Genomic DNA, 15744 nt, shown 5'->3' with positions numbered 1-15744 from the left:
CTAAAAAGAAATTTAACTGACCACTGATACTTATTAATAAAAAGCAAAATTAATTAAATTATTGACAATACATACCTTTAGAGAGCTTCACCCACTGATTACAACTATAAACATATGCTATAAGTGAATTAGATCTGTTATCAGGTACAGTCCTTCCACCAAACACTATCATATAGTCATTAGTGGTAACTGCAGAGTGCAAATATGTTGCTTGTGGTAAATTGTCATGAACATTGTTAAGACTGGGAAAGGTCGGTAATTCGCTCCAATTTTTCGAAGGGTAATGAAATGAAAAAAGTTTATTTGAAACTACAGTTCCATTATACATATACACTATACCTCCAAATACGTAAAGACTTTGGGAGGGTGCATGGTAGACTGTACTGTGGCCAATAATTCCAACAGGCTTAGCGCCACCGCACGTCAACTTAATCCATTTATCATTGTCAAGATCAAATTCCCAAATATCTGTCATTATGCCTTCTTCTAAGGAAAATCCTCCTATTAGTACTAAGCTTTCATAATCTTGATACTTTTGCAATGTTAATGTATGCCCGGCTAAAGGCGGAGGGCTCTCAACTTTATTCTTTATTTGACTCCATCTTTGTTCTTTGAGGCTAAATTGCCAGAAGTCTCTCAATGTCTTATTCTGACCACTTTTTTCTTGCAAACTTAATCCACCATAAATATAAATATTTTGTTTAGAATGATATATCTCGGCAGCGTGAAAGTATCGACCTTCGGGCATTTTCGGATCAGGAGTAGCGTCTACAGTAACTGGTGTCCAAGTATTATTTTTCGTGTCATAATATCGTATATCATTTAGCGGTCCATGTGACAGTGAGTAACCTCCAAACATCCACAAGCCACGCCTATCTGCGACTAAACTATGTCCAAACCTTGGCAATGTCTTTCTGAGGTGATCTAATCCATCTGCCAAGTAATCTGAATTAAATAGTTCTGTAAATACGAGCTGCGATTTATCCAACTTAAGAGAGCAATCATCGCCGCCTATTCCTTCATTGCAAAGGCATCGTCCGTAGTTCATGTCGCAAGCACCGCCTTTTAAATGGATACTACAGTTGTTACGACAAATCTCTACGTCACACTCAAATCCGCCATAGCCATCTCTACATACGCAATGTCTATTTTTGCATACTCTTGGCCAAGAACAATGGCCGTCGCATGCTAACACGTTATATACGCCTTCAAACCCTTGGTCAGGTTGACTTTGTTTATAATGAACTGTCAAATTTCCACTGCGCGCCTCAACGACCCCCGAAGAAGCTCCGTTACAAAAGACACCCAACAATTGACTTTGTTGGTTATTGCTCAAGTCTGGAACACCTCCCAAGCCGTCATATACGTAGACTGCGTTTTGGTCGCACGGCACATTAAACGTAGAAGAATTCACTGTGAACTGAATAATGGCATCCTTAACATCTTCAGATGATATAATCCATAAACATTCTTTGGCAGGACCAAGACTTTTTATATCAGGATCTGTTTTATAAGAGCCAATGCCTTCCGTCTGAGACGCGTTTAACATTCCTCTAGGCTCACATTGGTAGTAACATTTTCCTCCGTGCCGCGGATCTCCATAAAACTTTGGTTTACAGCGTTCACAATTTTGTCCCTCTGTATTATCTTTACAAATGCACTCCCCAGTTGACACATTGCAAACACCGCGTGATTCGTCTCCGTGATCATTGCAGTCGCAGCGCCTGCAGCCCTGACCGGTAGTGGCATTGCCGTGACTACCGGGCTTACAAGACTCGCAAAATTCACCTTCAGTCCAATCTTGACACTCGTCACATCGCCCCACGCCAGTTTTGCACTTGGAATGATTATGACATCCACAGTTGATGGAACAATCCGCGCCCGTCCACCCTAAATCACAATGACATTTGTACTGAGGTGCGCCTAAGCAGTAGCCGTGAATGCAGTTGTTGTAGCACGTGCGCATGCAGCTCTTCTTGCCGTCGCCGATGTAGCCCTGCTTGCACTTGCAGGTGTAGGAGCCGTGTGTGTTGTTGCAGACGGCATGCTCGTGGCAGTCATGCAGACCCAGCCCACACTCGTCCACGTCGGGGCACTGCGCGTAGGCCCAGCCCGCGTCGGCAGCGCTGACATTGAGCGCGGCGGCGCAGGCGACTCGGGGGCGCGTGAAGTCGCCCTCGGCGCACACGCCGTGGATGGGGTTCTCGTGCGAGTGGCACCAACCGCAGCCCATGGAGCGCAGGCAGGCGGAGCAGTGCGTGTGCGCGGCGCAGGCCTTGCACTGCGCAGCAGGCGCGGCGGGCGAGGCGCGGTCCAGCCACTCCCGGCACAGGCCGAACTGGTACTCGCTGGTGTAGACGCTGAAGCTGAAGCACTGGCGCGTGGCCTCGCACCAAACGCAGCGGCCGCGCTGGTCTAGGCAGGCGGCGCAGTCGGCGCGGAGGCGGCAGGGCGCAGGGCAGGCGTGCGCGGCGGTGACGGCGCCGGCAGCACGTCCGCGCCTTGCGCATCGGGCCTCGTCGGCCCACCACTCGCAGTGCGCGGCGGCCAGGCAGCGCTCGCACGAGATGTGGTTGCTGCAGTTGGGGCATGCGGCGGGCTGCAGCGTGAGGTAGCGCCAGTCGCCGGCAACGGCGCAGGCGGTGCTCTCGGCCGCGCCACGCTCTTCGCAACGCCCCGTCAGCTCGCACCAGCCGCACGCCGCGTCCGATAGGCACAACAGGCAGTTGTCGTAATTGGAACACTGTCCGTTCGAGTACGGTTCCAAAAATTCAAACGTGAATACCTAAAACGATAAAAAAATTGTATCATTATTTAACAAACTGCACTGCCCAGTTTTATCTGCATAAATATATTTCTAAATCTACACAAGTAATCTATCAAACTAAGTTACATAAATATTAATAACACGATAGAATCGCGATTATATTTTCGTTGCGCTCTCTACATGATAAATATTTAAATTTAAGAAACATGTGTTTATAAAACAACAAACTGGTCATAAATATGTTTCTTTCAGAAACAATACGAAAGTTTAATCATTTTTAATTTCCCCGTTATTAAATATCTATATATATAAAATCGAAAGGTCACTCACTCATCACGAAATCTCAGAAACTACATGTGCTAGGAATCTCAAATTTTGCATAGGAGTTACTTATAGGACGTAGGCGCTCGCTAAGACGGGAATTTGCAATATTCATTTTCTAAGGGGTTGTTTTTGGGGTCGAAACTTTGTATGAAACTTCGTTACTACAAATGCTAGGAGTCTCAAATTTTGCATAGACGTCACTAGGACGTAGTCATGGAGACAGAAATTAATAATAACATAGTTGACGCGGGTGAAACCGCGAGCGGGCCGCTAGTATTTTATATAATTTACAACTGATTTTATATATTTGTTAATTGTATCATTACGCATAACATTTAAGCAGTTTAAGCAGTTTTCGATTTATCAAGTAATTTTGTTATATTATTATTTATGATAAAATTTTAAAATAAATACACCAATTGAAAAATTTGGAATAGAGCAGTAGTATTTAACAAAGGAAATGACTTTTGGAAGGTTTCTTCTATTGCTTCAAATACCACAATCCTCCCTTCATCTATCTCATTCATACTTCTAGCCCTCATGAGCGCAAACTGTTTGGCCAATTCAGTTAAGAAAGCGGCGTACAAAACTCATAAAAAATTTAGTAATGGTTAAGCTTATCGATTACAACATAGCAGAAAAGACGATAAAAAAAACACTGGTAGTGAATGTATTTATGATTCTTTTACCTTAGCACTCTCTTGAGATTTATTATGAAGCAGCTCCATTTTGGCGTGATGATGAGAAGGATACAGGCCAGTGTGTAGGGAGTCATTGGCGTGCATGTCGACGCTGAGGCGGCCGGGTAGCAGCGCAGGCCACTCCACGGGGACACAGGCCGAGGGCTGAGCGGTGAGGTTGGCGATGGGCTCAATCCCGTCCCCCAAAGAAAGCGACAGGTTGGAGTACCCGGCGCACATGTGCAGGGCCTCGCCTGTGCCGTTCCAGTATTGCGGTATGTGCAACCAGCCACGCAGCCGGGCCTCACTGGCGCCGCTGAAGATGTGGTTACTGCCCCCACCCGTGCCCCAGTCTACGGTGGTGGCGTTGATGACGGACACGGCGTCCGGGTGGTTCCAGTCCGCCGGCTGCTGGTAGCGAAGGAACGTGAGACCCGGCCGTTTGTCCAATATTTTGCATTGGTCCGGGCTGGTTACTTCAGTACCTGTAGTGCCCCACCAGCCCGGATTTTCGGATGGCGTATCTTCGCCACATACTCCGTAATTATCTGAAAACATGGTACATATTTTTTTAATTAATTGTTGTATGATATCAACAATATTTATACAAAAGAATTTAACAAACATACCATCTTTGTGGTGACATCGTGCATTTTGCACGCACCAACTACACTGATATAGACCCATTTTAGTACTAACGGAGGTCAACGGTGTACGGGAACTGTTTTTATCTAATGGAGGTCCATGGATGAGACACGAATGACAATCTCCTAGCGCCGGACAAATCCCGCCACATCTTATAGATTGTAAGTTTGTAGTGCAATTGGATCCAATTGTTCTTCCATAGCATATCTTTAAATAACAATTAAAAAATAATTAATATTTTGAACAATACATAATATCCAAGCTATCAGTGTATGAGAAATATATATATATATATAAAAAAAAGAATTAAGGTTTTAATATTTTCACCACAAATTAATAAAAAGCTTTACTTTAAGACAAATATGTGCTAACTCACATCGTCCGCAGAGCACCATCCGCATTCAGGATCTGCGAGACACTCTGGTTGCGTGCGATGTCTTGGACATGCAGATTCCGGATCCTTGCTCGTTATACCAGCATGCCAGCTAGGTACAACGTACGCTAGGAGATCCCCTATAAAACAATTTTTTTTTACACTTAGCAAGAGCACTCTTTGGAATCTATACTAATATAATAAAGCGGAAGAGTTTGTTTGTTTGTTTGTTTGAACGCTAAGATCTCTGGATCTACTGGTCCGATTTACTTTGTTTTGGTTTTGTATGAAAGCTGCATTCTTCAGAAGTGCTATAGGCTATATAACATTACATTACACATATATACTAATAAATTAAAATACTTTCTAATTTGACATGCAATTTATTGTGCCATGTTAATAACAACCGTCGTCGCTACGCGACCGCGTTCGTTACCGCGTCATTTTGATATTCATCCTTATGAAAACAAATATAATAGTCACTTTTAGCATTTCATCTAGATTGAAATTATATTTCTATACAAATTATATTCTTATATTTCAAGCAGGCGTAGCCGCGTCCAGGTCCGCTAGTCGTTTATAAAATGAATTATCTAATTCCAAAAATGTAAAACGTTATTTTTATCTTGAGATGTTTAAATTTTTTAGACCCTATACGTACAAACTAAATATAAGTTACCGCGTATTTTTGTAAACAAACTCGTAGTGTTTACAAAATGAAGCTGAAGTTGATGTTGATTATTAGAATGTATAATGTAAATTGCCGAACTACATAGGAGTTCCTGAGTGACCTCAAGGTCAACTGCCCTCTTTCAATATTCTATAACCAATGCATCATGATTCATCCATCGACTTAAATTTAATGTCTAGCCATTCTGATAAAATGGCAAAATAAAAAACGTTACATAGTAATTTTTAAATAACATTGCAGTCATGTGATTTTTTGTTTACGAGTCGCAATTTTTATTTGATCCTAACAAGTTTTTATCTCATTTCCACTTAACATTTAAGAGTTTATGTCCTGGGTCTTTATTTATTTAGCTGAGTTGAAAAATGCTATGTCGTATTTATAGAAAAAGTAAAATTATAATATTATTATAAGTTGTGGTTTGTTATTGAATCGTTAGAAATTCGTCTTCTTTATTTCGGGTAGATAGATATATCGTAAAATATTTATATTTTCACATTCATTCACTCCAAAAAAAAATTTGATATAATGTATGAGTTAATATTTATTTATTTAATAATATTGTAATTGAACATGAGGAAAAAAACAATTAAATCGTTCGTAAAGAAACAATCAATTTTAATGAGCGTCGCAAATGGAGAAATATTTTAGTTTCCGTATACTTCAATAATATAATGTATGGAAACGGAAAGCGTGACACTATAATTAAACGTTATCAAGATTTTCACTTCAATTTTTATACATATAGATTATTATAATTATTTTTAGTGAAATGCCTTAAAATCGTCACAATATAATACTAATATTAAATATCAACAAAAATATGAAAAAGATATTTTTTCAGCTTCACATTGTATCCTACAAAAAGATCCTATCCTACAGGGATAGCGGAAGAAAGTGTCAAGACACTCCGCTCTTCACTTTCCGCCCAAATTTAAATTATTGCGTATTGATAAGATATCTACACGCGAACATGATTTTCATATTAATTATTCTATATTAATCAAAACTAGGTCTTTCACGCCTTCTGAGGGACCATATTTAGCGGTTTCAACTAAGCCTGGTGGTAAGAAATAGAAATCTGATCATAAATTTGGTTCGAATTTTATTATAGATAAATATAAAAAGTACCTGTATATTACATAATAACTAGTTGCGTGATTACACAATTGTATTAAACGTGTATCTTGTACTATGCACTTGTATATGCTAATATATTTGCACATACAATTTGCAGAATACCGCGCCGTATAAAGTAAACAATGACCTTGTATAGTAAAGTATATAAAGTAAGCAATGATGTTGTGTTAATTATTATTATATTGTCTTCTTTGATTATCATTCAGTTTTATCTTTAAAAAATATACCATTGTTTTTATTTTATGCACTTAAATATGACGAAGATGTTATGTCAGTGAATTTATAGGAGGTCGTCAAATAACTACGCTTAAAAATAAATATAAGCATTTTTATTAAATCAAGTAAACATCTTTACTTATAATACAATCGTAACGTATTGATGTCTGTACATGGAAGACATACAGATAAAGGAAAACATTTTATTGGCATTTAATAACGTAATAGACCCAAAAATTATGATTTTTGTCTTATTATTGCCTTTTTTCACACTAATCTGAGAAGCGGCTTAAACAATTTAATTTCAGTCTTCACTATTATTATTATTATTATATATATTTTGACTAGCTTCCTTTAACATTTAGTGTTTGTTTTATTTTAATCGGTTTATAAATAATAAAGTTTACCATTAAAAATGTTGCTCGACAAAATTGCTATAAATAACTGCTTTATTGAATTAGCTGAAATTTTACTTTTACAATAAATGTATAGATGTTGTGTTTAACATTAGCGAATCTAAGATATTTTCTTGGTTGGACTTTAGCTTTCAACAGATGTGTTCGTGTATAAGTTGTTTTTAATTTATCGGGGCACATTTTTTTCTAAGTATAATTTCTGGGGTGTGCACAGTCCATTCGCTTTTCCCCTCACCCTTCCTAGCACACGGTTTTTAAAATGATATTATTATTAAAGAAAATAGCAATGCAGATTAGTAAATTAATAGATATGTAGTCCAAGCGGACGAAGCCGCGAGCGGGTCGCCAGTTAATATAAATATAGTGAAATATAGTGAATAAAGTTAGCTAAGCCAAAATTCGCCACTGTTTTCGAAACATAAGAAAATACTGAAAATATGTCAAAATAGGCATTCAAAACAACAATAGCGAAACATAGAACATTAGTTAAACGACAATGTTAATATGCAAATGATCTGTGCTTCACTTATAGCCGAGTCTTTGACGGTTTCCAAAAAGTGCGGGGTCAAGTCTCGATACATAATTTTTTTTATACGTTTTATCCAAGCGTTAAGACACTTACGTTCTGATCACTTTTCGAGACACTACGATTTGAGTAGCACTCTGTCTTTTTACCAGAGCGAGAAAACAAAAATTAACTCGTGTGGTTTGTCAAATAACACTTGAATAATATTCCAATTAAATATCCTTACCATTGACATTGCCGTGGTAGCCTCCAGCGATGAGAAGAGTGGAGGGCGGTTTCAAGGCGGCCGCGTGCGCAAACACTCCCTGTTTTTTAGGATAATATTTTCGTGTTTTTCCAAGAACATCCAGTGGAATCCAAGAATGACAGCCAAGATGATATAAATACATTTGTCCATCGTAGCAAATCTCCTCTCTGTTATGTCTGTGAGAATACCCGCCAAATACTACTAGATAGTTACCTGGAAATAATAAATTTATTGAAGATCTATAAATAAGAAACTTAACTGGTAAAAAAACACTATTTAGACCGATTAATCATTAAATGTTTATTAACTACATGAAAACTAAAATGCATTTCAACAATTTATATTAACAGTATATTATATGTTTACGTAATATTATCTTTATTGTATATGCACGTAACGTTATTCCACTCTTCTCTTTTTTATATTTTAAGTCCTTTGTTTTTATCAAAGGTTGCCTGTAAGAGAATGCTTGAAGCAATAAGGCTGCCTTTGTATACTGGTTTTTATTTATTTCTTTTTTCTGCTTTTCTCGTATTTCTTTTATTTCTTTTCGTGCAATAAAGTATAAAACAAGCTAAGATTTTAAAATTTGTTTAATTTCAAATTCAAATTCAAATTCAAAATATTCTTTATTCAAATAAACTTTATAAGCACTTTTGAATCGTCGAATGTACATGTCAACAAAAAGCTACCACCGGTTCGGAAGGCAGTTCTGCTGAGAAGAGCCGGCAAGAAACTCAACAGTTGCTCTTTTTAAAGTCAATGGTATACTCGTATTTTACTATTACATTAGCTGGCAGCTGTCCTGCCTGACATTCAATAGACATTAATTCCATACATGCTTATCCTCTAAATATTCTTGAACAGTGTAATAAGCTTTACTTGTTAGAATTTTTTTTACAGATATTTTAAATTTTGGAAGTGGCAAATTAAGAATACACTGCGGAATTTTATTATATACACGTATACTCAGACCCATAAAGGATTTATTAACTTTTTGGAGGCGAAAACTTGGTGTAACAAGCTTATCTTTATTTCTCGTTTCTATCGTATGACTGTCGCTATTTTTTCTATGATAATGTATATTTTGTCGGACAAAGAGAATATTATAGTATAGAAATTGGGAAGCAACTGTAATAATACCTGCATCTTTGAAAACATCTCGCAGAGAATCTCGAGCTCTTAGATTATAAATATATCTTACGGCTCTTTTTTGGAGAATAAATATTGAATTGATATCTGAAGCACTGCCCCATAACAGCATTCCATAAGATAAAATACTATGGAAATAGCTAAAGTAGACTAGTCGGGCAGTTTCAACGTCCGTCATTTGTCTTACTTTCTTAATTGCGAACGCGGCAGAGCTGAGTTTATCTGCAAGTGCTTCCAGATGAGCGTTCCACTGGAGTTTGGAATCTATTGTAACACCTAAGAAAATAGCTGATTCCGACACATTAAGAGGTTCTCCTTTAATTATTACATTAAAATTATGTTTTTTAACATTTGGTAAGGCAAACTCGATGCATTTCGTTTTTTTAGCATTTAACATTAGATTATTAACATCAAACCAACGAAGAATATGCGATAATGCACTATTCACTTCGTCATAGTTTATTATATTTCTGTCAACCTTAAATATTAAAGAGGTATCATCCGCGAAAAGTACAATATCACATAGGTTCTTCACATAAAAAGGCAGGTCGTTAATATAAAGAAGAAATAAAAGAGGACCAAGTATAGATCCTTGTGGAACGCCCATCTTTAGAGGAGATCCAGATGATTTTACATTATTTATACTAACCGTCTGGATTCTTTGGTTTAGATATGAGGCAATAAGGTCAAGGGCAGTATCCTGTATACCATAATGTTTTAGTTTTAACAACAGAGTTACATGGTCTACGCAATCAAAGGCTTTGGATAAGTCACAAAACACTCCAATTGCATTTTGTGACCTCTCCCATGCGTCATAAATGTGCTTTAGGAGTGCGGCACCCGCATCCGTAGTGGACCTACCTTTGGTGAAACCATATTGCTCACTATGGAAACAATTGTTAATATTTAAGAAAATTGTGAGCTGGTTGAACATTATTTTTTCAAATATTTTACTTAAGGATGGCAAAACAGAAATCGGTCTGTAATTTACAAATTTACCCTCTTTTGTATAACATAACCGAACCAAGACCTATAAACCATGAAAATATTCCATCGATTTGAACAGTCATTAATATTATGACAACTTATAACTTTATAATTTGTTGCTATGAAAAACTATTTTAATAAATAATTATATTCGCATTTTAATTCAAATTTCAAGGTGATATCTAATAATAATAAGAACAAAAAACGAAACGTAATTTCTCCGTAGACTCGAACTGTAGGTACGTCTGAGTATTTTTTTGTATAAATTATGTAAATGAACTATGAACAAAACCTGATTGTTAACAATCATTGTTAGTGCCCCTATAATGTGAGGATATTACAAAACAAATAACTTTGTGTTTATGTGATAATAAAACATATCACGGCAATGACTTTTAACTCTATTCCATTGGCAAGGTTAATTAGACGGTGACTTCGCTTACTCATGTCCGGAACAAATTGCATCAAACTGGTAAAGATGTAGCAAAGAGGATCCTACTACTGCTTATTTTATTATTTATTTGGAGTATAGAAATAAAAAAACAATATTATCTTGGGAATTGTAATGATTATGGATACAATTTTTGAATACTTTTAATAATAGGGCCAAGCATCATAGTCTCTCTCTCTCATTTTTAGTAACATAAAAAAACTATTTTTTAATTTAAGTAATCTTAAAACACAGATTAGTTCCATATATTCCGTCTAGTGTTCAGACACTGCTTTCCACACTTTCCGCCGAATTCTGGAGGCATGTTGAATGATGGAACTGAACGCGCTTTGCCTCGACACCAGAGCGAAGAAATGGAAATATGAGTCCTCGAATGGGGATCGAACCCACAACCAGTCGCATTTACAGTCACATTTTGTGCCGCTGCGCCTCGGCTGGCCTCAAATAAAAATAAATTATAATCAAATATATAAAGTATTTAAGTAAACAAATAGCTACCAATAACAGTAGCGGTGTGGAAGGCTCGCTCGCGCGGAACGTACGTGTCGCGTAAATGAGCGCGAGGATAGTGGATCTCGCTCCAGTGCTTGTAGTCTAGGTCAAAGGCGAACATCCGGTCTGACAGCTTCGAGAACCTAATTATAAAAAGAAATATTATTATACAAACATATTATGTCCCCTACGAACTTGGCAGTATGATCATGCTCATGGTGGAGTAAAATTCACGCGGAATTTAACGCCATTGTGAAACAAATGTCGAAATATTTTTATAAAGTTTGATTGATTATCATATTTATAAAACATGTGTGTATGTGGAATATTTAGGAAAAGACGCGGTATTCCAATACCGCGTCTCTTTTAAATCCTTACCAGTATGCAACATTATCAAACATGGGCGAACGTGCCGAACGGAATGATACTAGATTCTATCACTAGGTTGTACCGTGTATAAAATATACTAGTTTATGAGAAAAATGTTTGAAGAAAACATTGAAACTATTTTATTTATTACATGCATACTCTTTGAAAACAGGATTTAAGACAGAATACCTAAAACAAATATTAATATCCGTCTAGTATACAAACCTAGCAACGCTGGCTACAACGCCGCCATAAATGAGTATGGAGTTAGAGTGCGCGTGGTACACGGCGGTGTGCGCCACCACACGCACATCCAGCTCCTTGCCGCCCCGCACCTGGACTCTCTCCCAGGACTCCGTGTTCACTTCGCCCACTTTTATTTTGTATAGACTAAAAATTGTTATGATTGTACGCATAGTTTGTCTACATTACTTTGATAAATAGGTATGTTAAAGTTCACCTATAGGCCCTTGGGAAGTTGCAGGGCCAAATCCAAAATTATAATAAATTGTTTCATACCGACCTTTTATATTTTGATAATAATTATAGGATAAAACATTTGATCTGTCTGAATGAGCTAGTGATTATAGGTTCAAATTCCTTTATTTTGTGTTTGTAAAGCATAGTGATGTGTTTCGCATACTAGTGCTCATATGCACATTGGTGAAAATGGATATCAATAATAGTATTTTAAGTAAAAAATATGCATAAATTTTACAACAACTATTAAGTAAGATCATATCAAGGTGAGAGAGTTAGATTATAGTACTTGGATGCAAAAAATAAAAAGCAAACTTACCTAGAAGAAAATTCACCTTCTATTGTGCTACCACCAAATAAATATAGCTCATCCTTAACTGCAGTCAAAGTATGTCGAGTCAAGCCAGGCGGAATAAAAGTGGAGTTGGGAGCTCTCAACGTCCAAGTGTTGGCCAACGCATCATAGTACCACAGCTCAGAAGACAAACTTCCATCAGATAATTTCCCACCATATAACATAAAACCATTTTTAAAAGCACACGCAAAATGGCCATATCTAGGTTCAGGCTTTGTGTCATTATTAGATTTGAGATTCGAACTGAGGAATTCCGGTCGATCGGTAAATTGCAAGTAACTTTCGGAGTAAGGCGCGGCGGTCGGGGAGTACATGAGAGGTAGCGTGGTCTTGTCATGGTGAGAAAATGATGTTAAAAGTAAATTGAATAGAGAACTCCGATTCCCTATTTGCCAGCTACCGTCTATATTGCCCTGTGAAATAAACACTTTAAAGAAGTTACTAATGTTACATATTTTTCCACTCAATAGTAGTCAATCCACTATAACTTTTGCTCTAGCTTCACGCGGTATACAGCATTTAGCAGGATAGGCATAGAAAAAATCCTAATATTAAGACAGACACATCGTTCCCCACTTTCTGCTCAAAGGCGCCTTGTTATTACCAGCACGAGGAAATAAAAATATAAAATAATTAATTCTTCAAATTTCTTTAATTTCTTAATTCTTCAATAATTCCTTCAATATAAAGGTCGCGTCAAACGCTGTTCCGCTGAGCGACTAGGGCTTCAACGTAAACTTATGTTACAGTCATCATATTATTTTAAAAATATTATCCATCTAATAATGTCACGGAAAATAAGAATACATATCAGGACATGCCCAAGAACCGGACAGAAGTACGTCGGAGCGGAGCTCGTCACGTGATCCATAATTATTTCATTAAAATAAAACCATACTTTGCCCTTGACTTTGAATTAACATATTTATAATTCCAAAATGTTAACAACACATATTATGTCTATTTGTATACAAGGTAAATGATTTTTAATAGCTTAAATTACTTTTTGATAAAATAAACAAATTGTGTAGTCTTTGTAAGTCGGTTAATCTATCTATAAATGACATATCGACCCTTCTTAATTGTACATAGTGCACACTCACCTTGGTAAATAATGTTAATAATGACTTATCAATCTCTTCATTTGTAGGATAACGACGTAACACTTTTCCGTTTTCGTCATACCACTGACTAGTAGAAAATCTGCAGGACAATATCGACACAAGGAAATATGTAAGCTGTGGTAATTACGCGACCTTATTATTGTTCTTTTGTAATTACTATAATCTTTTAAGTATATAATAATCTAAGAATATACACTATTAACGTTAAATTATTCTCAATTTGATTCTGTATTCATATTTAATATTTTATATTTATTTTCACACACTTGGATAGAATTTTTGGATATTTTGAGATAAACAGGTTCAGTAAAATTGCTTCACGTCAAAAACTCAAAATCAAAAGAAAAATAAATCACTTTTACTGTAAAAATATGTAAGCAATTTTTTGAATAGCAAAACTCGGAGAACTTATTATTTATTAACACTTTATTTTTCATTATTTAATATTCAAATAAAGAAAAAAACAGTATAGAGAAAAAAATAATAACACAAATTGCCACACAATATGTGGTCTTATCTAAACTAATTGATGGGGTAGAAATCGCTAATCAGCGATTTCTACCACATAATCTCTACTTTTGAATTAGGAAATTCATGTGCCAAATTTTAATTTTTAATAACATATTTAATTATGATCTTTTATTTGTATTAAATTTTAGATAATAAGAAATGATTTTGGATCTTACCTATAAATTTCTAATAACCCTAATACTCTATTCAGATCATATCCACCAAATATATAGAGGGAGTCAGTCTGGTTAACATAGACTGCAGAGTGGGCTGCCCTCTTTGTCATACCACTTTCTGTGTGAGAGAGCCAGTGCCAGCTATTGCCCTCTTTGTCGGTACTTTTTAAAGAACATGATTCACCAGAATATCTAAAATATTGTATGGAATGTAATTTTTTACACATGAAAAAATGTGAATGAGTTATTTTGTATTTTTAGCATAGCAGTATAGACATAGGGAACATACTTTTAAGACAGCTATAACATTGTTGCTAACTTTAGACTCAATTTTAAAGAAATTAAATATTGAGTGGCTAAACTCAATGCCACTTTGTCTTCTTAGCAGAGCAAAGAAATGAAAATAACACATTCTTCTGAGTAGGAATCAAATTCACAACTGTTTACAGTCACATGCAAGGCCAATGCGCCAAAGGACCTCAGACATTGGATATATTTAAAGTTATTAAAATACTATAAATTTTAAATATAATAAGCAATCTATTTGTAAATATTATTTTTTGTATACCATTAAAGAACTTACCCTTTTTTACATAAACATCTATCTCCTTTGCACTGTCCATTGCCAGAGCATCCATTGGGGCAAAGCTCAACACTACAATCCGGTCCTCCCCAAGTCCCCACACAAAAACACTTATCTGACATACACAAACCTCGACCAGTGCAATTATTTGGACAATTATGAATTGCATATGATGCTCTGAATCCATCTAACACATAATTGGTATCACTATAAAGTAATATTAACATCTAAAAGAATAATTATATTTTATTAATTTTATTCATTTCCAATGCCTAATGCTACAGAAATATAATATGAAGTCTTTTACTCACATATCCACTTGAAGCAGTAACATTTTGTGGTTCAGTTTTACCACTAAAACTTCCCAATAAAGGAGAATCAAAGGAATCACCATCATACACAAAAACATAGTCATAAGAACATTCTGTACCCATACGAAGAAAACTTAATGTTATGTATTGACTCTTATTTGCAGCTTTAATGAGCCATTCACAATGAGAGTCCTAGAAAAATATTATTAATTTTAATAACAAATATATTTTTTTAAATCAAATAATGAAAAACTTAAGAAACAAACTTGTGTATAATTAGAATTACTGGGGCCATCGGTAATAATTCCACTCGGTTCTGTGAAAACCCTACGAGTCTTGTCGCAAGGCGCTATAGACGCAGTGCACAGAACAGATAGGCAAGTCCAGCTGAGAACTACTAAACTTGCACCTTTCTCCCGAATGCGTGGATAAAACATGCCTCTTCCAATTTTTTGCAAAACATAAGTCAAATATCAGAGCCATATAATCGTGAAATTACGACTAATATTACTAAAATGTTAAATAAACAACACTCATTTAAATGACATGTACTTCAAGGCTAACAAGTATAAAATACGAATATTTTATAAGCAACTTAAAAAATATTAAAATTATAAAGAAAAGTATTGCTATTGTTGAGAATTTGCTTATACTTCTATTATTAATGACATTTTAATACTTTCTAACGAGTTTTCCACAAACAAACAATCAAATCCATCACAGTATTTTGAC

General features: G+C 36.1%; 1 protein-coding gene across 1 annotated transcript in view; it reads right to left on the bottom strand.

Annotated features, from left to right (window-relative positions):
• Nucleotides 1–15744, bottom strand: part of Megf8 (multiple EGF like domains 8) — a 24796-nt gene extending 9052 nt beyond the window's left edge. The window contains exons 1-13 of the mRNA XM_085185282.1: nucleotides 15279–15744; nucleotides 15013–15204; nucleotides 14702–14928; nucleotides 14119–14310; nucleotides 13412–13511; nucleotides 12273–12721; nucleotides 11699–11863; nucleotides 11111–11247; nucleotides 8002–8235; nucleotides 4793–4929; nucleotides 4401–4623; nucleotides 3781–4319; nucleotides 76–2785 (exon numbers count right to left, since the gene is read on the bottom strand). Coding sequence (XP_085041408.1) covers nucleotides 76–2785; nucleotides 3781–4319; nucleotides 4401–4623; nucleotides 4793–4929; nucleotides 8002–8235; nucleotides 11111–11247; nucleotides 11699–11863; nucleotides 12273–12721; nucleotides 13412–13511; nucleotides 14119–14310; nucleotides 14702–14928; nucleotides 15013–15204; nucleotides 15279–15449 — 5476 coding nt within the window. The 5' untranslated portion in view covers nucleotides 15450–15744. The remainder of the gene's footprint in view (nucleotides 1–75; nucleotides 2786–3780; nucleotides 4320–4400; nucleotides 4624–4792; nucleotides 4930–8001; nucleotides 8236–11110; nucleotides 11248–11698; nucleotides 11864–12272; nucleotides 12722–13411; nucleotides 13512–14118; nucleotides 14311–14701; nucleotides 14929–15012; nucleotides 15205–15278) is intronic.

This window comes from Heliconius melpomene, chromosome 1 (assembly GCF_056956725.1).
Source record: "Heliconius melpomene rosina isolate 202511_hmr_F chromosome 1, ASM5695672v1, whole genome shotgun sequence".
Taxonomy (NCBI): Eukaryota; Metazoa; Arthropoda; class Insecta; order Lepidoptera; family Nymphalidae; genus Heliconius; species Heliconius melpomene.
The sequence above is the reverse complement of the archived record's forward strand: the minus strand, read 5'-3'. Positions and strand labels throughout refer to the sequence as shown.